Raw genomic sequence first — 24,618 nt, 5'->3', positions numbered from 1 at the left:
CGTGTCATTCATATAAATGTGTATGTATATTATATATGTAATATATATTACATTATACATATACAATACATATATATATATAATTATTATACAAATTGATATCACAGATATCGTTTGATACACCGAGTGTCACCTGGCAATCGAGACATGAAACCGCTAGGTGTTTATCGACTGCAAGTACGTCATATACGATTTCCCGATGCAAATTGTCTTGTAAAATGTTATATGCTGCTTCCACAAATAATTATATCACGAATCTATTATTTTCACAAAAGAGAATTTATTTTTTTTGTCGTGGGACAAAATTTTAATTTAGTATTAGAAATTTTTTATGCGACTCGTGAATGAAAAGAAATCACACAGAACTCATTATAATAATTACAATATTTATTATCACAAACTATGAATTACATCGTACACAGTAATGTAAGAAAAGCCCGTTCGACTATAATTTATTCCAGTCCCCTCCAGTTGGCTTTGTCGCGCGGTGAAATCACAATCGCTACGAATATCTATTGACAGATTATAACGCATTAATGGATCTTTACGTGATTGCGTAGAAAATTCGCTTTTGCAAAGAGGACCGAAACACTCTTTTGAGAATCGTGATTTACAGTGAGATTTTTCCCCTCAGGCCTTTCCGTCGCCTATTTATTATTATACACGATATGTCGCCTGTCGATATGTCGAAAATTTCATGAAGAAGGCACCCTTTGACAGTGAAAATTATACACTTAAAAATAGATAAAAATTATATTGTTTTTTCATAAAACTACTATATACACTCACAAACTAATGAAATTGTAGATGCTATAAAATCTTCATATCTCGTGCTATCTCGTTTTTTTTCAGCTCACTTAACGTCTCACGCGTATTATAAAGTGCTCGTGTGATCTTCGAAAAATTTTGTCGTAAAATATATTTTTGTATATAAAAAAAACAATCATATAGTTATAACTATATAATTATATAGAGCGTGTATATAATTATTTAAATATATATATTTTTTAATACATATATATCTAAATAATTATACATAATTTTATATATGTATAGAATTATTAATATATGTAATTATATAATTATAATTACATAAATTATATAATTATATATATTTATGGGTGTTTTGTGTGATGATAAATTGGGCCGATAAAACTACAGTTCGTACGTGGCTCCGCAGTTCACTTTCGAGAAACGTGCACGCTTTGGAATGTGGTGACGACAATGCAAATGATTCTAGGACGCATTTTCGATCGATGTAAGTTGAATTATAAATAATTTAGAGGTTTTCCTCTCTCTCTTTGTCGACTGCTCGAAGAGCTCACCGCACCGAACTGTAGTCGAGCCCATCGAACTTCACCACGCTAGATCGGAACTTTCGATTTTTTGTCAATTTTTTTTTTTTTTTGTTACTTTCCCAAAACGTTGCTCTCTTCTTGCTGTGAACATTACGTATATATAAAACAATTACTGCAATTTGCCTAACGATAAGAAAAAAAAGAAAACGAATTCTTAAACAATAACAAGGTATACCATGTGCTGCTAAGAATCACATAAATGCTCGACGTTCCCGATCGTCGTCTCCGTGTCTCGATATTACGATCATCCTCTTCCGACATCGCGAGAAACCGTAAACGCGTTTTCCAAAACGTTGGTCCGTCGGAACGACACCGGCTTTTGCCTCCGCAGCTTGTGTCATCGATCGCGTTTCAAAGCACGATTTAATATCGGTGTACGTCATTTCGCCGAGTACAATTTTCGACGCCACTGGTATGCGAAAAAAGATCTTGTGTCGAACATCGCGTTTCATCTATTCAAATAAGCATAAGACTAATGATTCTGTATACTCTTAACATCTAAATGAACTCGGCAAAATTGTACCAATATTAATCGTTGCTTTGAAGGCGCTACTGTCGCAAACGGTTCATAATATCTCGAAAATCTTCTCCGTTTAGTACGATCACGCGGAGCGATCTTTTCATTTGTCAGAGTGAATTTATGTATATATACGTCGCACCGATATTATATTCACGTCGTAAGTGAATAGTTAATAGAAATTTCATAATTTCCAACGGAATCAATTTTCTCTTAGCTAGTCTTAATTATTCTCATATACGTAATTTCTTCTCTCATATCGTTAAAATATTATCATATATACGATAAAATCTCTCACGTATAATATTCTTGTATACAGTCAAATTATTAAAATAGCAATATGTACTCTCGACATATGGTCAAATCTAGAAGAATTGAAAGGGTATGTTCGCTTGTCGCTTGTCAATTAATCCATTCCGCCTGGAATTCGTCGTATGAGAAAAGCGATTATTTCGTATTTGACGCAAACCTGACGAGCAACGGGGTCATCGCGAGTAGACGTTCTGCGACGCGTTGCACTCCCGCAGACTTACCCGACACGCTCGGCTACAATTAATAGGAAATTTACTCAACAGTTTCGCATTGACTGTGACTGGATCTCCGTTGACACCTCATCACATATGAATAGTCGCGGCCGTATAACGAGCTTCGCCTCTTCGCCAGCTCCATTGGCTCGGACGATACTGAAAGGTCAATTCCGTGATAGATAAGATCAGTAAACGCAAAATCAATATATCCGGTATTGAGAAACCAATAAGGCCGATAAGTGGAAAATCCATATTTAATAGCGAATTAAAGCGAAAAACGATTATTGATATTTCAATGATTATACAGAATAAAATTAATAAATTTACATAAATAAAACAAGAGAGATCAACAATCAAGATTTAATTTTCAATAGGTAACAATAAAGAGGAAGCAAGTAAATATTTTAATCAGCAATAATATCAATGCAAACAGTGATAATGGAAAAGAACAACAAACAGAGAAAAACAGTTACCATTACTCGTTTATATATACTATTACTACAATTTAATGATATAATTTGAAGAGAACTAATCTTACCCTGATCAGCATCTGTCCCGATGCGCTGTGAGGGTTGCGATAAGCGTATACTCCCCAACCTGCGAGACCCACCACTAAAGCGACGACGGTGAGAATGCCGATTATTCCCGAAACGCCCATATTCACCTTGTTCGAAGCTAAAAAAGAAACAGAATAAATTGCCTAATGCGACGAATTTAATTACTAGTCGCGTTATCCTGGACTTGAAGAGAAAAGAGAGATTATTAGAGCAAATAATACGCGTAATTCGAGTATTTCAATTAACGATCAAACGAGCTTCGAGGTCGAACTAAGAAGTTGTGGAAATTACGCGGACTAATTTCAACCGGTTCTAACATAAGACTACAAATTAACAAATCGCATTTTCTGTACAAAATTTGAAGTTTTACATCGCGTGCGAATTTACGCTCGTAAGAATCTTATGCGTTTTGCCACAAATTCAATTAATAACTCGATGCCGCAACAAACGTTAAATGAGAATACTTACGAGGGCTCTCCAAGGAAGATATGCTGCCAGATCGCTCTTGCTTCGCGCCCATCTCGTTGGTGGCGATCGACTCCTCTGGATGCACGTGGCCATCGTGGTCATACTGATCGCCCCTGTAGGTTGTAATCTGCGCCGGACAATTGTCCATCTCCTTGATGTTACGTACGTCGCAACCCTTCAGCAGCCACTCCTGCCTCTGTCGGGACGTGCCGGTGCTGCATTTGTTCAACTCCCGGCACCACTTGCAATCGAACTCGGGCACCTTTGTCAAGCAGTCCCGGCAGTTGTCGAAATTCAGGCACGTGGGCAATGCTTTCAGGTAGATGACCGTGCAGTTCTTTATGTCCTGCCGGTTGAAGTTGACACGGTGGTACTCGTAAATGGTTTTCCGCCGTACGACTGCGAAGCGAGATCAGCGAATTGAGTTTTCGAGGTGTATCTTTAAGTATTCGAACATTAATTCGCGATACGTCTATTTAAATCGCAATTTTGAGAATTTATATCTGGATTTTAGTGTAAATTCGACATTTAAATACATCAAATGATAAAGATAACATCTTGTAAATTTCTGTCTCGTAACTTTGATTACGGAAGTGGTAGACCTATGCTCGTCATCGTAGAAAGTCGTAGGATTTGTTTTACTTTGTATGCGTGCACACAGATAATTTCTGGTCGCTTCTAGGACGTCGAGACCGGGTCCAGTTAACATCGTCGCCTATTCGCGTAGTAGTTTCTCTGCGTCCGATGATCAATAGCGATGACGCAGATATTATCCCGCGATAGTTACGCAATGGACAAACGGAGTAATGGACAAATTGAGTAATAAGCGAGCGAACACTCACAGAACACGGTTCGGTCCATGATATAGGCGTCGCTGAGGCCGACCTTGACGGGATGCATCGTGTCCACGATTTTCTCGACCAGGAGCGGTATCACCGAATAGACGAACACGATGTCTCCGTTCTGATGCAAGGTCACCTGGAAAGTGAACGCGCCGGCTTTCGGCCTGTCCTGCAGCACCACGTTCTCCCATTCGACCGTAAACGCCGTACCTGTCGCACAAATCAAAAAGGGAATATAACAATCTCGCGCCGCGAGATCAGGGCACGACTACGTTTTGCGCCGCGCCGTGTTTCTTTGCCACCGGTTGCTTGACGAGGCGTGTAATTACGATCGGCAAATCGTCGCGCCGATTTATTCTTCCTCTCTCACCCTCCGTCTCCCCTGGAGGCTGCTGATTGACTACTGACGCGATCGCTTTGCGACGCGATTAGTTCGGCGAGGAGAAAGGATTTAGAAAATCAGCTTATTCGAAAAGAATTCGAAAAGAATTCGAAAAGCCTGTCGAATGTTTTCAAAAAAGCATGCGGAATTTTAGGACAACTCGCTTATCGTAATAAGATTTCTTTAAATCCTAAAGGCATAAATTATTTTAAATTTAGCCACACACGGCAAACGCAAACACGCGAAGGATTTCTTAAATGACTCGGCCGTAATGGGCCTCCGATGGCAATGATTGACTTCGGAAGAAAATGTAAGAACGAACGTCCTTCAGATGGCACGAAAATACCGTCCGTTCGAGATTCCGATGACTCACCATTGTCAGCGTACTTGACGTAGCTTTCGTTCGACAGGCGGGTATCGAAATTCGCCATGAGCGGTGCAATGTACTGGGTGGCGGCCAGCCAACTGTGCACGTAGTCGCCGGTGTAGAGAAAACCGCCGGTGGCGATAGTGATATTGCGCACGTTATAGCCGTAGAATGGGAAATCAAACTTCAGCTTAACGGTCTGCAACAGCGTAGAAATCGCGGCTCAATTCTGAAACTTATCCTTAGAATTAACGATTAACCGATCCTTACGTTTCTCTTACATGTAAGTTCTAATTAATCTTTCACTGCAACAGGGATTAAATATTCCAAACGTATATATACGTCATATCTGTATTTATACCAATCGCTTTTTTTATTTAATTATTATAAAAAATGGGAAAAAAACGCTACATATATAATAATCGCCATTTTCTATATCGTTTTCACTTTCTCACGACAGTAGCTATATAATGCGAAATAATGACAAGCGAGTCTCACCGCGGCACGTCGATGGCTCTGACTAAGCAGATGATTGACCCTAAGATCCGGGTGTTTGTCCATGTCGACCCAGTACTTTTTGCAGATACCGTCGTTGACGATAAAAGTGCTGTTGTAATACTGATGCGTGTCGTAAACCGTCTTGGTGATGTTGTTCTGCGTAAGCGTAGTGTTAGTCACGTCGGAGAATTTGCTAATGGAAATATCGCTGATGTCGTCGGATTTTATGGCATCGTCTGCCGTGTCCTTTGCCGCCGACGGTTTCGGCTGCTCCACCTCGCCGACGTCGGTGATATTGCGAATCGACAGGGTGCGATTTGCCCATGCGTGTAGTGTCGCCTGCGAACGGATGCAGAATTGTTAAACATAGTCACGTATATCTGTACAATTGACAAGGGGAGAGAAGTTTCGCTTTATACGTACGAATCTCTGGACGTAAAAACAACTCGATAAATCCACCACTAATACCTACCGCGTCGGTTGCAGGATTTGCTGCCTGCGACGCCTTCTTTTTAAAATCCGGCTTGAGACTGGAAATAGAATCAGATGGCCGTACAGTGGTGGAAGTGGCTTCGCCGGTCGAATAAGCCGTGGAATATGTTACGTCGGGGGATGCGTTGGTCGTGTTCGACGTCGCCGGTTGTGTTGGCGAAGCTTGTTGCTGTTGTTGCGGTTGCTGAACCTGCGGCTGCTGCTGCTGCTGCTGTTGCGATGGCAGTTGCTGCGATTGCTGCGGCGGTTGCTGCTGCGGTTGTTGTTGCTGCTGCTGCTGTTGCTGTGGTTGCTGCTGCTGCGGTTGCGGCTGCGCCGATGATTGATCCTTAAGTGGTTCTACTTTCTGCTCAGTCGTCACCACCGATTTGTCAGGCGTTGCACGGCGCACCCTCCCTACATTCTCGTCGATTAGTCTGATATGTAAAGACTGGTGATCGAACGATGACTTGGCGTTCCACCCGGCGTAACTGTAGTAAGAGTGATCTGCAATACAGGTGAAAGCGTATTCTATATTATGCCGTCAAAAGCTTGAGAAGAATATTGAAAAGAAATATTTTCTAACATCTAAATGCATATTATTATATTTTAATCTTTCCTCATCTTTTCGAGAAAGATTAAAATAAGAAAATAACATTAAGAAATTTAATATAAAATTTGCAGAACAAATTTTAAATAATCTCCAGAATTATTTAGACGAAGAATAAATTCCGGTCTACTTTAGAGAATCGATCTTTAATGGATTGAAGTGATTTATTATTTATGCATTAATCTTTCTTAACTAATAACGCAAGCTTATAATCCACTTATTCTGAATGCAGTGAATAAAGAGTTCAGCAGATAATATTATAAATAGGTCATATTCTTTTCTCACAATCTGGTGAACAACCGAGATTGCTTATTAGTCGAAATTAAAATTCAGGTTAAATGCAGTTAATTGATTAATTAATTAATGATTAAGGAAATAATTAATTATTTTCTTAGTGTGAATTCTAGTGTGTTTTTTATATTTGATTCTTCTATCTAACAGTCAAGCTTGTGGAGAGAGATACGTGCCGCATCTATCGCGAGCGAAAGAACTCGTCTCGGCTCGTCCTTGAGCACGCGTTGCAATTACGATACTACGACTGATTATTGAATGATGACTATAGGCCCAATCTATGACACATACATGACTGTGTTGCATCGCGCGTGCATTGTCTCCGGTTCGCACAGGCTCGCCGAGAGTGATTCCCTTCGAGGGGATCGGGTGTCCATTTAACCGATGCATCAACGTCAAGCCCATCGCCGGTGTCCGAGATCAGTGCCATGAAACGCGGATTAACCTCGATTTCTACGCTCGCGATAGCCGCGGCGCGATTAATGGACAGTTCGGGGGCGAAAGTGGCACGGGACAAACTTTTCACAACCCATCGTTCACATTAAATTCGTTTTTAGGATCCTTAGAGCAGTTACTATCATGCGCGTATCTTTTTAACATATTTTGTATATTCTAGTTGCAATTCACCGGCAGCGACATAAATTATATGTCTCAAATTATATTTCTTTATTTCATGGGCTAGTTTTACTAACGCTATAATTAAATTTTGAAGTCAATGTTTGCTATACAGAATGTTTCGTAATAGATAGCACAATAATCAGAACAGTGGTTCTACATGAAAAATAAATTAAAAATGTACAAAATATTTTCACGAGATTTTCTTTTCGGAAAAATTGGGAAAACATAAAAAAATTTTATTATATATATTTTTTGCTTATTTTTTGTAGATTTATTACCTTTTTAATTGCACCGTCTATTACGAGACACACTGCGCCAAACATATTTAGCTGAGTGAAATTGAGAATAATTGCTTTTGGTAAATAGATTTATTAATAAATCGTGATTACTGAATTCCGCGTCGTAAAAGAACGTGTGTAGAATCGTCGGCGAAGAGGAACGGGAAGTTAGGCGGCACGATCGACCGGATAGAGCAATAATTGACGATCCGACAAATCGGAGCGAACGTACAAGCTTGACGTCAATGTAAAAGCGCAAGCCAATTAACCAATCAACCCCGCGGTAGCCTGTTATCTTGGAAAGTTCTCTTTCCCTTATCATTACGAAACTATCACCCTTTAATAATCCTAAATTATCTGATACGTGATTTTTCCCTCAGGAAATTTAAATTCTGTGCCATAATTTACCCCATGATTTAAATTTCAAAATAATCTTTATCGCAGATATTTTCTGAAAAATTACCAAACGCGTGCGAGGAAAAGTGTATAATCTGAATAATCGTTAAACGCTAGTTTGCATAATAATGTCTGCTCGTCATCCGTTGAATAAACAGAAATATAAAAATAAAATAATTGACAACTCATAAAATATAGCTCTGTCGAAAAACTGCAATCAAAACGGGCTTGGGGAACTTTCACCGAATGAGTCAATTCTCCGATACGAGCAAGTTTCATTAGTCGTGCACTAGCGAATCGACTCGATTTCTTAACAGCAGCGGCGAATCGTAAAGTCGCTTCGCCGAATTGCGCAGATCGTAAACGCAGGTGAATATGGGCAACGTGTGAAGCTGTGCGTCGCGGAAAGGTTTCCTCGAATCCGAGGCGAGCGAGATTGGCGCGAGAACGCGATGTTTTCTACCCACGCGAATTACTAACAAGAAGTTGCATGTTGCATGTCACTGTTTTCATGCACAAACTGCGTCGTCGCGATTCAATCGTCACATCGATGCAATCGCGACAGCCATTATTCGCGGGATAGCTATAACTGTTTTAATTGTATAATCGTATTATTTCAAATGCACAAAATCCGCGAATCGTAATGTAAATTTATGAGGTTCGCGCGACTGACTTTCACGTTTCATAACGTTTCGTAGACCAATTTGGCGCGATATCGGTGATATACGTATGACACGCGTGGACAGCGTGTAAAACTTTCGCGCGAATATAATACGCTTGTAGAAAGGTACACCTGAACAAATTAAATTGAACAGAAGCGGAGCAAAGCAGTCGAGCGCATAGTGCGCTTACGTATTTGTGCCTCCCACGTTATTGCTTTAACGTTTATTTGCCGCAATTATTGAGAGACTGCGGGTCACGAAGAGAATTGCGAGATACGCCGCGAGTTGCGACACACGCGCCAGAAATATTTGTTTTATTCCACAACGTTCGATCTCGGTTCGTTTCGCGCGGGTATAATACGTACGTTTTCCATTATTCTTTTGTTCCCGGCGATGTTCCGCCGGTAAAGACCAGACAGCGCGCAGCCTTGGACGAAAACGCGCGGCGGTAAATGTTAAAATTAAAACGACGCTATCGGTGAATGTCAATGCGGCGGCGAAGTTAAACGTCGCATTTTAAATAACGCTGTCCAAAAGGCTGAAGAACGATTTCCTACGTCACGAGCGAAAACGAATCGGAAAGGAAACATTTTAGATTTACGGTAAATGAGTACAATTTGATCGCATGAAGTCGCTTGACATTAATTAGCTCGGGTGATAATACTCGTATGAGAAATACGAGTGTCTGGCGCAGCCACGTAGATTTGTGCGCGCATCGAAGTGCAATGCACCGCGTATCTCGCACGATAAGATTTTTAAGGATAACTTTATAATATGATATCCGTCGCTGATTAAAAGACGCGTCGGCAAGATAAAGGGAACGCCTCGGCGTCCTGACGCCTCCACGCGCGACATTATTTTTAGACGATGCGAGTAAAAGGATGCTTCTACATTGCAATTTTTACGCCTTGAATAACCGGGAATAGATTACGCGTCCCTCGGAATTATTTAGCGATGTGACTGAAAAAAATCGAGATAAAGCCGCAAAATAATGGGGAAGAAAAACAAACACAGATATGTAGACAAATATTTTTCCTCGAAACCATTCATGGAGCCCATCCGCTTAATTAAAAATGATTTTTATCAGTTTGAAGCGAAATTGTGTAGCAAACATGCACCGACGATAACGGTTATAAAACGATTAAAAACGATGACAATTACTTTTATCGCCGGGAAATAATGCAGTATCATATTTACCCGCTGGTCTCAGCCATCATTAACCTGATTATTCTAATTATCGTTATATAAAAGCACTTACGCGCCGCTGACCCGATTGCAAACCTCGAAGACATTTCTTTATCACATTTCTCAATGAAAAAAAAAATTAATTACAGACAATTTACGATTAAAGGCAAAATAAAAAGCTTGGCTAAGAAAAACTTATGTGATATCAATTTTTATGAGAAGAATTTTTAGGCGACTTTGGGGAATTCCACAAGCTTACACATGGAAGGGTTAATCGTTCGAGAAATAAACATAACTGTACATGCGAAACGCTGGCCACCTTTTTCCCACGATGTTGCTTGACGAGGTTTTAATGAACTACAGATTGAACGAATCGCTGAATATGGAATATGGCTTTCATTAGATCGGGCAGACGCGCGCGTGATAAAAATAGCCCTTCTCTCGCGAAGAGTCCGTTCGCAATTTCGCGCACCCGTGTCCTCGTTCTAAATCTTTTTAAGGATATTCAGTTGTGTCGCGCGATCGACGACGAGTCCTTGAATTTCATTCGCGACGATTAATCGACTTTAACGCGACCACGAATAAGTCATCGGTATTTATGAAGCTTATCGGCTTTAATATAAACATGACACGCAAAAGATAAAATAAATTACAAAATGTCACGTTTCTTTCCCTCGAAAAATAGAATTAAGTACACGAATTTTTCTTAGTTCTTAGCTCTGCAAATAAAATTTATATTAAAATTTTCTTGTTTAAAATATTCTCTTTAAGTTTCTGCATGTATATATATATACATGTATATATACACACATAACATATATATTAAAGCTGACATAGATCACGATTTCACGATATCGTGATATCGTGAAAACGGTGTAGACCTACCTCACTTAGATCGATCATTTCTCATGGCATATTTTGTTTACTAGGTTGGTAATAGCATGCGTGAAAGGTTTTCCATGTACGTCCGATAATAGGGCGCGCCCATTAATCTCATTACGATCACGCTTTTTCCGCTTCCTTTCGCATTTTGCCGTGATCCGCGATATCAGGGCGGAAACGACACGACAATCAATGTCAATGTTACGCGCGCCGCCATCAAGCCGCCCACATCCGAGGACGTTTCTTCCTTTCCGAGCGAAGTATACGGAATGTGTCAACGAAATTCGCGATCAAACGGGAGAAAAAAATTGAGATTGAGGAGGGAAAGGAACACGCGAGGATTATGAAACTCTTGAATTAATACACAAATATCGATGACGAAATGTATTTATGAAATCTATAACAAAACAGCATTTTCATCGATGACTCCATCGATGACTTGCGTGATTCGGCGCAAAAAAATCTGCGGTTCAAATGTCAGATAATAAGAAGCGCCGCGAGAGAGATGAAAGCGCGCGAGCAATCGAAACATTTCCCAATCTTTCCGGCCACGCTTTTCCGGTGTAAAGATACCAGAGAATTCAAAGGGATTGGTAACGCAAAAGCCGCACCTTGAACAAGATATTTTAAACAATCTATATATGTTCAATTATTTTTCTATGTTCCGTGAAATTTTACCACACGGCTTGCGTTAACAGATAAATTATTATACAATTTATATAACCTTTTATATCAAATACCTATCAAGATAATAATAGGGCGAGGCTTGATACCCGACACTATGGCACAATTAATCACGACGATAAAGCTTAGAGAGACAATTCTTGAGGATAATGGACAACCTGTCTCCGCAAACTGTATCCGAGATAAATTACATCAATCACGCCAATATCGCAGTTTACGCAGGACCGCGGACCAACGAGATAACGAACAAGAATGAAATTGAAGCGACTCGTATAAACTCTTACACTAATGATCTAACATGCCAATAATCGCCAATTATAGCTATGACGGTTGGTTTGTACACGTCTCGCAATGTTTAGCTTGTCGTCATTTTACAATTAGACCTCTTCAGAGCTCTATCGTTCATTCTTCATTATTCCGATAAAATTACTTAGACTTCTCGTGATTTACTATCGTATCATAGAAATTTCATTATTGTAATTTTAATGCTAAAAAAAGTGTGGTACCTTGAAACTGGAAAAAACAAATGGCACATTTTTAGATTATGTCATGAATGATTTTTCTGTACTTAAAGAGGTCAACAGTGGTAAAAATTCAATAATTTTTCCATTTCTAACATAATTTAATTTATATAACAATATCCAATTTAATCTAATCTATATCTATGTAAGGTAATTTTATTATAGCTATTTTCGCGAAGCAAATTCGAAATAATGGTCGACGCGATTCAACTCGAGAAAAGCGCAACCGTTGTCCCATAAGATAAGGCGACTACTCTTGCGGTGAAAAGTCAAATGGAAAAAGTGCAGAAAAGACCGGGTATGCAAATATATGGTATGTGCATTTGTAGGTGCTCGTTCAAGATAACGCGCGCGCCTCTTTCTTTTTCTGTTTCTCTCTCCCTCGACAAACAAGTAGATGCGGGTTGACTTTAAAGCCTGATAGCTGATAACGAGTCAAGTGGCTGAAAAGGTTTCGAGAGAACGCTGTTACGCCGGAGAGAGCGCGAATTGCGACGAGTAATTCGGATGCTCTTAAATTCGCGAAATTAAAATAGAAAATTCGAAAGAATACTTCAACACAGCGATATTTTTTTAGATAAAAACGCATCGAGAAAATCAATATTTTTTCGCGACCGTGAAAATAAAATCTGAATTGAAAGATTTGCGCGCAAGCACCTAGAAAATTTTGGAGTAAATTTCAAAGAAAATAATGCTTGTGTTGTAACACGAGAGTAGTCTAAAATTAGAAAGGATGCATTACTTCTCCAATTGTGCATTATACTTCTAAATATTTGAAATATGGGAAATAATCTGCGTCTATTCGATTTGCGATCATAACGATGAAGAAGATAACGCACATCTATAATATCGTTATCAGAGATATCGATGCGATTCTATTTCTTATAAAATCGCTAGTCATTCTATTCTAATCTAGAGAGCGATAAGATTCGTAGTAATTGCACAATGCAAACCGACGTTCAAAGTCTTGAATATTCTAACGGGCAGAAGGACGTTGGAAGATTGTACAAAGATGAAACGAAGTATCGGTCTCGACCGCAGAATGCGTCATCTGACGCCATTTGCTTTCCCCAATGCCAAATACGAGCGAGCGCGCATACATTATGACGATCACGAAGGCGGTGTTAACACGCGCAGAAGACGCGGCATATCAACGATTCGATTGAGAACCCAAACAAGACGTTCGACTTCCAGACGTCGCCTTCAAGGAGGAGAAAATACTCGCTGCGCCGGCAGAAAACACTCGTGCATCTGTCGTCGCGAGAAATAACTTTATCATGAATTATATTCCTCGTAATCGTGTTTTTATCGAACGCCTAATTATCCGCCTCGTATCATGCTCTTATCGATAAACAACATTAATAATGAACACGCTGTTATTCTCCCATGTATATAATATTAGGGTCGTGCAGTAATTTTCATCATAATCAATATTATCTTCATTTTCGCTGGATACTCCAAAAATACTGGATATCAAGACCTACGTTATTCGCAATTTTCGAGTCATATTAATTATTTATTGATACAAATTTTTTTATTTTTTTTAAATATCCGTTTTCGTTACTAAACGTTAAGTCACGAGAAGTACGAGGCAAATACAAGATTCCAGCATAAATAATTTAAAATTCTTCAAGTTATTTGCATTAGAATTTACAATCGGTGGAACACGAACGTCCCCCCCCCCCCGCCCGAGTTGTAGAACGCAGTCAAAGAAACCAGTTTTTAAAACGTGACTCATGATTGTCCCCCGTATCATAGGAGAAACCCCATAAAAATAGCTCGGCCAGAACCCGTTCTGGCATTGGCGATTCGCGACGCGAGAAAATGCACGGGTTATTTTAAGTTACGTCGCAGTTTCTAGATGCAGTAGCAAATAAGAGTATACGGGGTGTCCCAGATTCCATGCGTCTAACAGCCAGTTCCGTCCGATTTGGAGTTTATATTCTTGTTTCGCCAAAATAACGGGCACCAAACGATGGTTTTGAATTAATGAATTGGAACACTCGATATTCTTCTCGGTATTCCCTATTGACGTTGAAATTTAAATTTATTGCAAAATATCAAATTGTTGCGAAAAATCATATTTATTACATTCGTCAAATAATGTTGGAGACAAAATTTCAATATATAGTATAATTAGAGAGCAAAATTGTATAATAGTGACTGGATTTTAATATACTTTTTTCATATCTAAAGAGAAATTTTTCTGTCTCAATTTTCTGAAGAACTTCAGTTTTCCATTCATTTTTTTTTTATTTAATGCAAATATAATTTGAAAAAACGTTTAAAACTGAGCTCTTGCATGAACTTAACATCTCGATTTTAATTGATCTATTTGTCATGTGCAATTTAAGATAATCCTATTTGTTATACGGGTTATAATTATCAACAAATTCTTTTATTGCGAAATTTTCCTAATCCATGTATTTATAATCAATACAAGCCAAGTATATCCGGAACACGTAATCGCCGCCTATAACGACGCTATTTTTATACGCCGACAGTTATGTCGGTGATACGGATAAGACACCCAAGAGGTTGCGTAAACTCTATCATCCGGAAGTGACACGATAGACTGACACACATCCTGCCCCTATATTAATGCAAATATTCTCTCTCTCTAACCCTGCCTGTCGTGCTTCTTATTATTATAGTTGTTCTTCTATTCTAATCTTCTAATAAAATATTAATTCCATTATAATATACAATCTTCTATTTATTTTTTATTAATTACAATAAAATTTTTAGATAAAATATAATACTCGATATATCCATGTAAAATGCTACAATCTGTTTTCTCGGAAATTCTTCACAAATAACAATAAGACCACTTCGTGATGTTTTAAAGTATGCTGTGATTTTGCGGAACAAATAGCTACCGGAAGATTGCTTCCTTTTCTAAATAGAAACATGAATTTTCATTCCCCCTTCCTCCCTTCTCCCTTCTCGTCCTTTCATCTTTCAATATCTCGTTGTAATATCGCAGCTTCTACCACCGCAATTAAATCGTATCCGTCGTTTCTCGAATCGTATCGACGGAAGGGATCGTTAAACTGTGTACACAATGTAACAGTATCGCCGTGAGATATTACCATTCCCACTTTACTTTTCTCTTGCCGTCTCGTCTCCTGAAAATTCTATACAATTTATAACGCTCTGCATTGAATGATGCTCGAGGAAAGATCTCATCTCAGTTCCGAGTATCGTCAATATTATTGAGGAAAAATATAACGTACGACGCAGCGAATATCTTCTGCGTCGCATTTCTAATTTGAGTGTTCTCTATTGACTTGCAGAGCCGTTATGCAAAATGTTCTCGGAATTTATACATTGTTAGAAGTATCCTTATTTGAAACCGTTTAAAAAACTTTCTAAAATTAAATATTCAGATATATTTAATCTTAGTAGAAAAAATTTGGAATGGATTGCTTTCTGATGATCTTCTCAGGCGAGAGACATATAATTTCTCTTATTTACACGATATAAAAGTGGAGAAATATCGTAGAACAAAGGTTTACAACAGCAGTCGTTGTCGGAAGTGTAACAGTTTAATGACACGTGAGAAATTCTCACAATCGCCCGTCCACGCTTCACTGCATACGTAAACGCGATGCCAGGGATTTTTCTTCCTGTCTTGCGTGATGCTTTGCCATCCATCGATGGCCACAGACTGGTAATCTTGAAACCATCAGCGAATCGAAAATCGGTCATTTCCCCACGAAGCAAACTCTAAATTATCTGTTAACCGTCATTAGAATAGAAGAACAAATAATGCTCTGTTGTAATTTATATTACTGATATCAAAGAAATTAATTTAGGCGCCTCCGGTTTATAATTTTTTTTCGGATTTCCTCATAAATAAATAAAAATAGAACGATAGATTGAGATCTTTTTGCGAGCTATATCACATATTACTTTCGCCGGATGCGACGATGAGACATTTATTTAAATAGGAGGAATTTTTTTATTTTTATCTTTCCTTTTTCTTCTTTCTCTAAATATGACTATTATAAAATAATTTCATTATTCTCTGTCTAGCGCCAGCTACCTTTTTCGCACTTTTTTATATTTCATAATTTTATAACATCTTGCAAATTATCCTTTTCCCCTAATTGTTATTCGATATATAACTCGTATCAAAGTTTCGTCTTAAAAAGTTCGGGGAAGAAACTCGTTTCGTCTCCGAAGAGTCTCTCGTTTCGTTGTGTAATTGAAACGCGACGATCCGACACGCTTGATCGCACCTATACATTGCGGGCAATATATTAAACGCATCCGCGACGGTAACGCATAATTGAAGAGTCGTTAAAAAGGATCAAAACCCGACATGGTCAATGGACCGGCCAATGGCATACGCATTTCGGTCTGACCGTAATATAACGAACGTGTCGTAACTCACAATGCCGCTAACTATTACGACCATCGCGGTGATCGTACGTAGGATGCGTTAAACCATTCGTAACGACAATGTACGCGGATCATGCTAACAAGATTCGCCTGCATTCTATATTGGATATTTTCGAGCAAGCTTAGTTCACACTGTAATCAGAAAAAGTTCAAAAAATGCTCTTTTTATTAATCAAAATTTTATAGAATAATTTATATATCTGTATTTGTGTTAATAATACATACTAAAATTTATGTAAACGAAATAAATAGCAAGAAAGGATTCGCAAGTCAAACGCAATAATTAGCTTACATGCCTAAATTTTTAATTAAGAATTTAGTAAATAATATAATACGATTCTCTTGTTTACACGACGTGTCAAAATTTGTTGTGTGACTATAATGTCTTGAAATTGAGAAAGTATAATTTATAAAACAGCAAAGGACAAACGTTTTCTATGTGGCTTTTATATCGAGAAATTATATAAAATCGAGTTTCTTCGTACTTAAAAATTCGCTTTATTGATTCCTTTACAGCGCGTAGATAAACGATCAATATGAACAGCATTCAAAAGCGATTTTCTTGTCTTGAAGTAATACATGATTTTGGTTTCGGCGCGAGTTTCCCAACGTCAAGCACATCGACACGCCAGACGGATTTTCAGGCCAGCGAGCGACATAATGACACGAGCGCGACGCAAGCGTCGTCATTGTCGTCATCGTCGTCGGCGCGTTTGCCACCAGCCGTTACCGTCACGAAATCGGTCTCCCTCCCATCTTCTCCCGGAGTATGAAAATAAAAAAAAATAAAAAACAGGAAAAGAAAGAGACGTAGAACACAAATCGTACGAGAAGAGAGCAGCAGCGAGGGCCAAAGACCTCTCCTCTGTTCTGTTTCTCTGAAAGTCCATTCCTTCGTCCGTTCGTGAGTGTCGCGGTTTTCGGTGAAAGCGACCATTGTTCGTCCCCATGTGTCTTCTTTCTGGTCCGAGAAAAGGAATAAAACGGGGAGGAACACGGATTCCTGGTCTTGCACCAGAACGCGAACGAATCCGGACGATCGTGTGTTGCATGTTGGAGAATAGATTTAACATCGCCATGCTGCGCGACTTCGCGTCCAGAGATAAAAGCTACTTTAATAAGTCGCATATGAGCCAAATTAAATCTTCATATTAAATTAAAAGCGACGCATTTCAAAAATTGTTCTATTTTGACGTTAATCTAATTTAAAAACATTCATATCTATTTTCATTTGTCAATTCTCGTGATAATTTATCGTAATAATATTTTTGTAATTTGCGAATGTTGTTCTCGGAATTTAATATAATTAATTGTAACAATATCATAAATTTAATTTGCGAGTGCTGGCTAATGGTTTTATTATGTTTATCATAGCAGAGTGTAATGTATTTTTGTAACTTAGCGTAAAGTGACTAATTTGACTAATTACACATTTTTGCGCGCGGCACGTTTCGAGCTTTCAAGGTGTTTCAAGGCTTGAAAAATGGTCCCGAAATGAAGACGTTTTCGCCGGTGGAGAGGGCGTCTCGACTCGCCGAGACAAACGGGACGGTTTTGCGTCAGTCGCGCGATGCTTACGTAAACGCAAGGACGTGACCGCGTGGTCGCGAAGGAAACGGCAGGCGACTTTTCATAGCCTGGCACACCTGTCGCCAGCGGTCTCCTTCGTCGACGACGAGGAAATATCCGCGTGATACGTCAGCGCGACACGCTCCGATGGCTTTTCCGACGCGCAATCGCGCTCGTTAGCGTGCTCGAAAATTATTATCACATTCCGTACCGACTAAATAGATAGTACCGATAGATAAGCGCGAATTACGAGATAACGCTAAACGCAACACTGAATTTTAGAATTCTATTGTCCGCGAGGTTGTTACTTGATGCAACAACCTCGAAATCTGACAAAATGCAAGTGGAGGGGAATAAGGAAAATATGGAATTATAAGTTATTTATTCAATATTATATAAATGGACAATTATAGATGTATCTGATAACACTTTGAATGTTAATACAGTCTGTCTTAAAAGCGTCACACGCTAAAAATATGTACCTATTTTGTCGATATCTTTATTTTGATCTTTATTAGATTCAATAATCATCAATCAAGGAATTGAAAAATGACAATCTCACAATAAGTCAAATTGTAATTAATAATTCTAACGTGTGTCAGATTAATATTCATTACAATACTGGCAGATAGTGTTATTACCGTCGGGATAGTTGCAACATATTACAATTAATAATATGTTGCACTAATAATAATTGTTCAAAAAAATTAAAACAGGTAATGATTGTTCATAAAGGCAGTGACAACTAATAATTGTTCATTAATGACGCGTCATCTACGATTACGTTGCACGATTGGCGCGGATAATGCACGAGTGTCTCTCGCGGTATTGCACAACTGCGATGACGATCATAAAAATGACTTCGATCCGTTTAATGGAATCTGCAAGTAATATAACTCAGTAAATATGCATTGAATAATACATACGTATATTGTAATTATATGTTTATTAGATGAATAAATTGAAAGCTACGTAAATTAAATAAATATAGTAAAAATTTTTGAAAATAATAAATGAGCAAATGGTATAAACGATTTTAAAATCAACTTGCACGATAAGATTCAGTGCGGTGACCGGCGATTTTTATCAGTCTGGCAATTAGATTCGTATTTAATAGACCTTTCGAAATCTCTATGTAGCAATCGCGCGCTCCCGGCGGTAATTAGCTTTCTATTTATCGGTATTATAGTTCGCGAGAACTACGCTAATGAATACGGCAGAAAGGACGGCATCGGACGTCTCATGATTCGTTCTGACACGGAGTCGAGACACCGTCTTTCTTTCCTCGTCAGGAGCTGGCAAACGGTACATTTGCCCCAATTAATCGGACAACGGAATTGTGAGAGAAATGCAAATGACTCGTGCCCGTTCTCGTGCCTGAAATTAATCGCGAACTACAATGAAATCGTCCTTACTCAAGAATAACTCCTAATTGGAATAATTGCTTCAATGAGTGAAAAAAAATGAATGGGTATGCGATATATTTGAGTAAAATTATATTACGTTATGACAGCATAATATTTGTTATAGTAATTATATAACAATGCAACAAGAAATTTTAATAATTTACGGGAAGAAACCGGCTCGCAACTCTTAAGTTTCGTTATCCTTGTAGTCAGCTTTTGTCTAGCTTTAATTCTTAATAGATAGTTACACAGATAATATATATGCGCGCACACATACGCAACATACGTATGTCGGTAACGACATCCTTAGAATAAATTCCGAAGAAGTTTTTATGCGTACATCTTAATTATCATCACGATGCACACATTTACTACTTTTATAGATCGCGATTGCAAGAAATTTCTATGCAAACGTATGCAGAAAATAGTTACATTTTCTTTCTCGCCTCCGTAATTGCGTCTCGTTAGTCATTTCTGGTCCTTCGGCTGAAATTAATTACGTCTTGGCCGCGCTTACATTTACGTTGCAGCGTGCAGCGTCGATCGCGCGATCGCTGGCGTGCATGTGGCGTACCGGCGCGGCGCGGCGCGGTCGTGTAAATATTTGCGCGCGTACAGCGACTAATTTATCCCCGCGCGCGAGAAGAACTTCTGAATTCGTCGAAACACCGAACGCGCAATGGAAGCCAGAGACCCGCGTCTGCCCGGCAAGAAATAAGCCGCGCCGTCACGGCGAATTTCCGTCCGCGGCGAGAGCGGTGAAAGCCGAGAAATGGACCGCAAAATCTTTCTTCGCTCGCAAAACAGTTAATATTTAAATGTACCCGAAGAAATCTTTCTAGAGGTCGCAACTCTTTTACTATTTCATATTTACTTGAGAAAGTTATCAACGAGAGAGATACGCGAAAATAAATACGTGTATACATACACATATCTGAATAAAATTACATTAAATTATAGTAGGTAATAGAAATTATTGTAACAATGTGACAAAGAATTAAATAATTTAATAATATAATATTATTATAATTTCGTATATTTGATTCAGATTTCTATTTTTCATTATGCAGTTCTTATATCAGTCCGATTTACATTTAAATAGATTCTACATTTATTCTTTTTCTGATGACATGACATCAAGATATTCGCTAGTATTCTACGTAAATTCGTGGTCTTTTAATTTAGAACTATATATATTTACGTTTCCTTCCAGGAAACATAAATATATGTTAAAAATGAGCAAGTTCGTTAACTTACAGACGACGTATGATAGCAGTAGATATAGTAACAGGCAAGAGAATTGCAAGCGCGATTCGCTCAATGAGCAGATAGCAACAGAAAACGGAATTGTATAAGCAAGATTCGCTCGACGAGCAAACACATCGTAATGCGAACGACGATGCTAGCTACTTTGCATCGCGGTATACGTAACTGATCACCAACGACACGTGGTAATAACGACATCGTATATAAGCTCAAGATGCGGAGAATAAAAAAAAATTACGAGAATAAAATTACAATTTGTCTTCTAAATATATCTATCTTGCTGAAAGATATTAAAACCACAGCACTCAGCGGAGATTTACGCAGCATTTGAACTTTGCATAAATTGTATTAAATTATACTCACGTCTTAAAACAGACATTTTTGGAGATGCCTCTGGACAACACGCGTTGTCTAAAAATTGATGATAAGGCAACGCTCTTTGTTTCGCGAGACTTTTTTGACAAATCAAATTCTCCTTTGTCATTCGCGCTGACGAGACCTCTCTCCATTTAATACACCCGTAGATGATCCGTCCTATTGAAGCGAGCAATGTATTGCAAGGTACGCAATTCCGTTTGGTCAATCGCTGAAAGACCTTTTACCATTAACGAGGTCGATGGGGTGATACCAACCGCTAACGTTCTTCGACGTTTGAATTGACTTCGTTCACGGAGAAGAACCCTCTCGACTCGATCGCGTTATCGACTTAAGCTTTTATCTTTGCCCGGCATTCAGAATTATCACGAGTGATTTTTATTATGTCATTAATGCGTAGAATTAGTCATGAGCATAATGGTAATTTATAAGTAGCTAGATTTACATCAAGTATATAGCTTACATAAGTTTGTACGTATTGCGCCTTGCTATTTTTAATAAAATGCTAATCTAGACTCGAAATTGTGCGCGAGAGTTGCACGAAATGCACTTGATACACATACATCGGTTAATTACCTAGTCACTCAAGCAAAAAGCAGTAATTACCCACATATCTAATTATCTATTACAAGGATATGGCAGTGACTTCCAACAATGTTCGACAATGACTTTAGTGCCCCAGAATTTATTAGCGATTTATTCAGCCAACAAAAAGTTATTTACTTTTCGATAACTATACATTTACAGAGATGCACATACATTACAAAGTAGAATTGGTGAACAAAATGGATATAAAATCTTATCTCTTCGTCAGTCTTTGCATAACATTCAAAATTGTTACAAATTATTTTTATATTATCAATATGCTACAATAGATAATTAGTCATGAGCGACTGGTTCATTCTCGACATTATTAAATAAAAATTAAAAACTGAAATTAGATAAATATATTTTATAAAGCCTTTTAATCGACGTACCGAAAATGTTGAATTTAATTCGAATTGCGTAAATTAAATTATTCTCGTTCATGTTAATTGTTCCGCCGGATAATTTTAACATTCTCGCGGTCAAAATATCAATAATCCGCGTCTTATTTTAAAGATACATCTGAATACACGCGGTCTATTCTCGGCGCGGTTGGCGCGACGCGTCTGGTCGGATACAATCTAATAATGTTGAGAATGAATTGAGCCAATCGCCCATATCGGAGCCGGCACACTAATAAGAGCTGCACATCGCGAGAGTCGTGCGACGAAGATACACTTCGCGAGTCGAGCGCGGCGCCAGAGCCACTTATCGACCTTTTATAGATGTCAAAAGAATGCCGATGTAATAATTAATGAGAAAAAGTGTCCGGATTATTTATCCCGCCCCAGTAACTCCGTATCGCTTAGCGCGCGCTACATGAATGATCGTCGTTTCTCCCTGACAGATTCCATTGAAGAGCCGCAAAATATTTCACGCAAAAATATTATCGTAAAGTTTAAAACACGGTAAAAGATATTTTATAAACTTATACACGTTTTATAAAAATTAAATATTTCAACAATAAGCTGTGCAACATGCATTTTTAAAACGTGAAATTGTGTCTCAATCAAATAATACTATAAAGTTTTAATGCAAGAATGATATCGTAATTATAATTAACATAATTAATATTTTATCGCAAAATCAACGTATCGTAAATTTCACCGTAAGACACAGCTGAAATACTTCACGGTAAATACGGGCAAGTTCCTACACAATGTTTTAACGTAAACGCGATCCTTATAGCACTTTAACGTAAACGCGGTGGCGATAAATTGTCGGCGAAAATACCTTCGTGACGGGGACGGAAGGGACCTACGGGTATTGTGTACGTGCAGCAGCGTCTGGCTTCCGGCGTAGAACGACACACGCGATGATCACCACCTACGCGTGACGAGACGAGACGCGTGCACGCGCGCGCGCGAACGTGCGCGCTTGTAAAGACGACGATCTTACGCGCTCGCGCTCATCGGCTCGGCTCGGCTCGGCTCGAGTGCAACGAACTCACAATTTCGCGCCCGTGGCTGCATTCTTCCAGCGTAATCGCGACGCGCGAATTGCCATTCGATTGCAGCGTCTTTAACCCTTTATCCGTGCCAACCTCCTCTTGAAATGAAAAGACCACTGCTCTCTTTCTCTCTCTCTCTCTCTCTCTCTCTCTCTCTCTCTCTCTCTCTCTCTCTCTCTCTCTCTCTCTTTCTTTCTCGAACCGAGATAGCTGCTCGGAAAATTCAAACGAAAATATTTCGAATATTTTAACATTTTGTATCTATGTAGGTTCAATTTATCACGCGAAATGGCGATTGGCAAAAACCACGAAATCTGATATTCGCGAAAAGCGTCGTAATTACGGCATTCGAATCTCGGGTAAATACACGCGTCGATATTCTATTTCTGATGTGCAAATACAAAATAATTCGATAAAAGCGGAAAAAACCCTCGATTATTCACCGTCCGATTGTTTGACGTGAACACATCCATTTAATAAATTATGGAACGGCGAGTATACGCGCGAGGCACGGACCAATCAACTATAATCGGTAGGACCATTCGCACAAGGCGAACGACTTAATGACCGTATAAAATGGGCCACGTGGGTGTCCGGTTATGTGCCCGCGCGCGCGCTACGCCCTTTCCTCACCGCGAAATTTCTCCGACACACATCCTCCGTCAGACGGCTTTTCATCGCTCTTGTTAATTTTAGAAACGGGTTACAATCGCGAACGCGCGCAATCGCGGTTGCGTAACCCGTCTTTGTAACCCCCCGCCTCCATAAAGATTGTTTAACTGCCCGCTCGTTTAATTCTAATTTTAAACAAACGCAAACACAAAGGAATTGTTCAAAATAAGGTATTAGGTGTAAGAAGCAAGATATAACTTCTTTTTCAATCTGGTGAAAGTACCTATCGTGAAAACTAAAACTATAAATTAAATAAATATATCGCCTGGCTCTATATTTTCTATAAAATTCCGAATTTGTTACCAACTTTTTTACGGATACTCGACTGAATAGAAATAAGATAAATATTTTATTGAGGGATTTATTGCATAACATTATTATGTTGTGTGTAGTTATATACGTATAGTTACATACGGAGTTTACGTTGGAGATAACGATTGCTTAACAAAGCGCATTAAGGATATCTCTCATTAAGCAAAGTCACATGATAAGGCCGACGCGTGGCGCCGGTCTTAATCTAGACCCGCGCATGCGTATGCGTATATATACGTATATGTTTACATACGTATGTATAATACATTAGAATATGAGCGGAATATAAGCTTACAAGGAGCAGCGGCTTAAGATACTATGTCATAGCACATTCATGCACGCTACACCACTTGCCGGCAAATTTCATGCAGGTATAAACATCCCGTATAAAATGTCCCAAACGTTCTTCTTTTAATTATACAATTACCCTGAAAGCATAATGATGCGTGAACGCGGTGGCGT

At 38.8% G+C, this 24,618-nt stretch overlaps 1 protein-coding gene across 1 annotated transcript in view; it reads right to left on the bottom strand.

Moving 5' to 3' along the window:
* Positions 1-368: 368 nt before the first annotated feature.
* Positions 369-24,618, bottom strand: part of L(1)g0289 (lethal (1) G0289) — a 32,839-nt gene continuing 8,589 nt past the window's right edge. The window contains exons 2-8 of the mRNA XM_071782748.1: positions 5,989-6,494; positions 5,517-5,855; positions 5,025-5,217; positions 4,270-4,479; positions 3,428-3,826; positions 2,941-3,077; positions 369-2,558 (exon numbers count right to left, since the gene is read on the bottom strand). Of these exons, the coding sequence (XP_071638849.1) occupies positions 2,490-2,558; positions 2,941-3,077; positions 3,428-3,826; positions 4,270-4,479; positions 5,025-5,217; positions 5,517-5,855; positions 5,989-6,494 (1,853 nt within the window). The 3' untranslated portion in view covers positions 369-2,489. The remainder of the gene's footprint in view (positions 2,559-2,940; positions 3,078-3,427; positions 3,827-4,269; positions 4,480-5,024; positions 5,218-5,516; positions 5,856-5,988; positions 6,495-24,618) is intronic.

The sequence above is a fragment of the Temnothorax longispinosus genome, chromosome 7 (genome assembly GCF_030848805.1).
Source record: "Temnothorax longispinosus isolate EJ_2023e chromosome 7, Tlon_JGU_v1, whole genome shotgun sequence".
NCBI lineage: Eukaryota > Metazoa > Arthropoda > Insecta > Hymenoptera > Formicidae > Temnothorax > Temnothorax longispinosus.
Note: the sequence above shows the minus strand (reverse complement) of the source record. Positions and strands in the feature narration are given on the sequence as shown.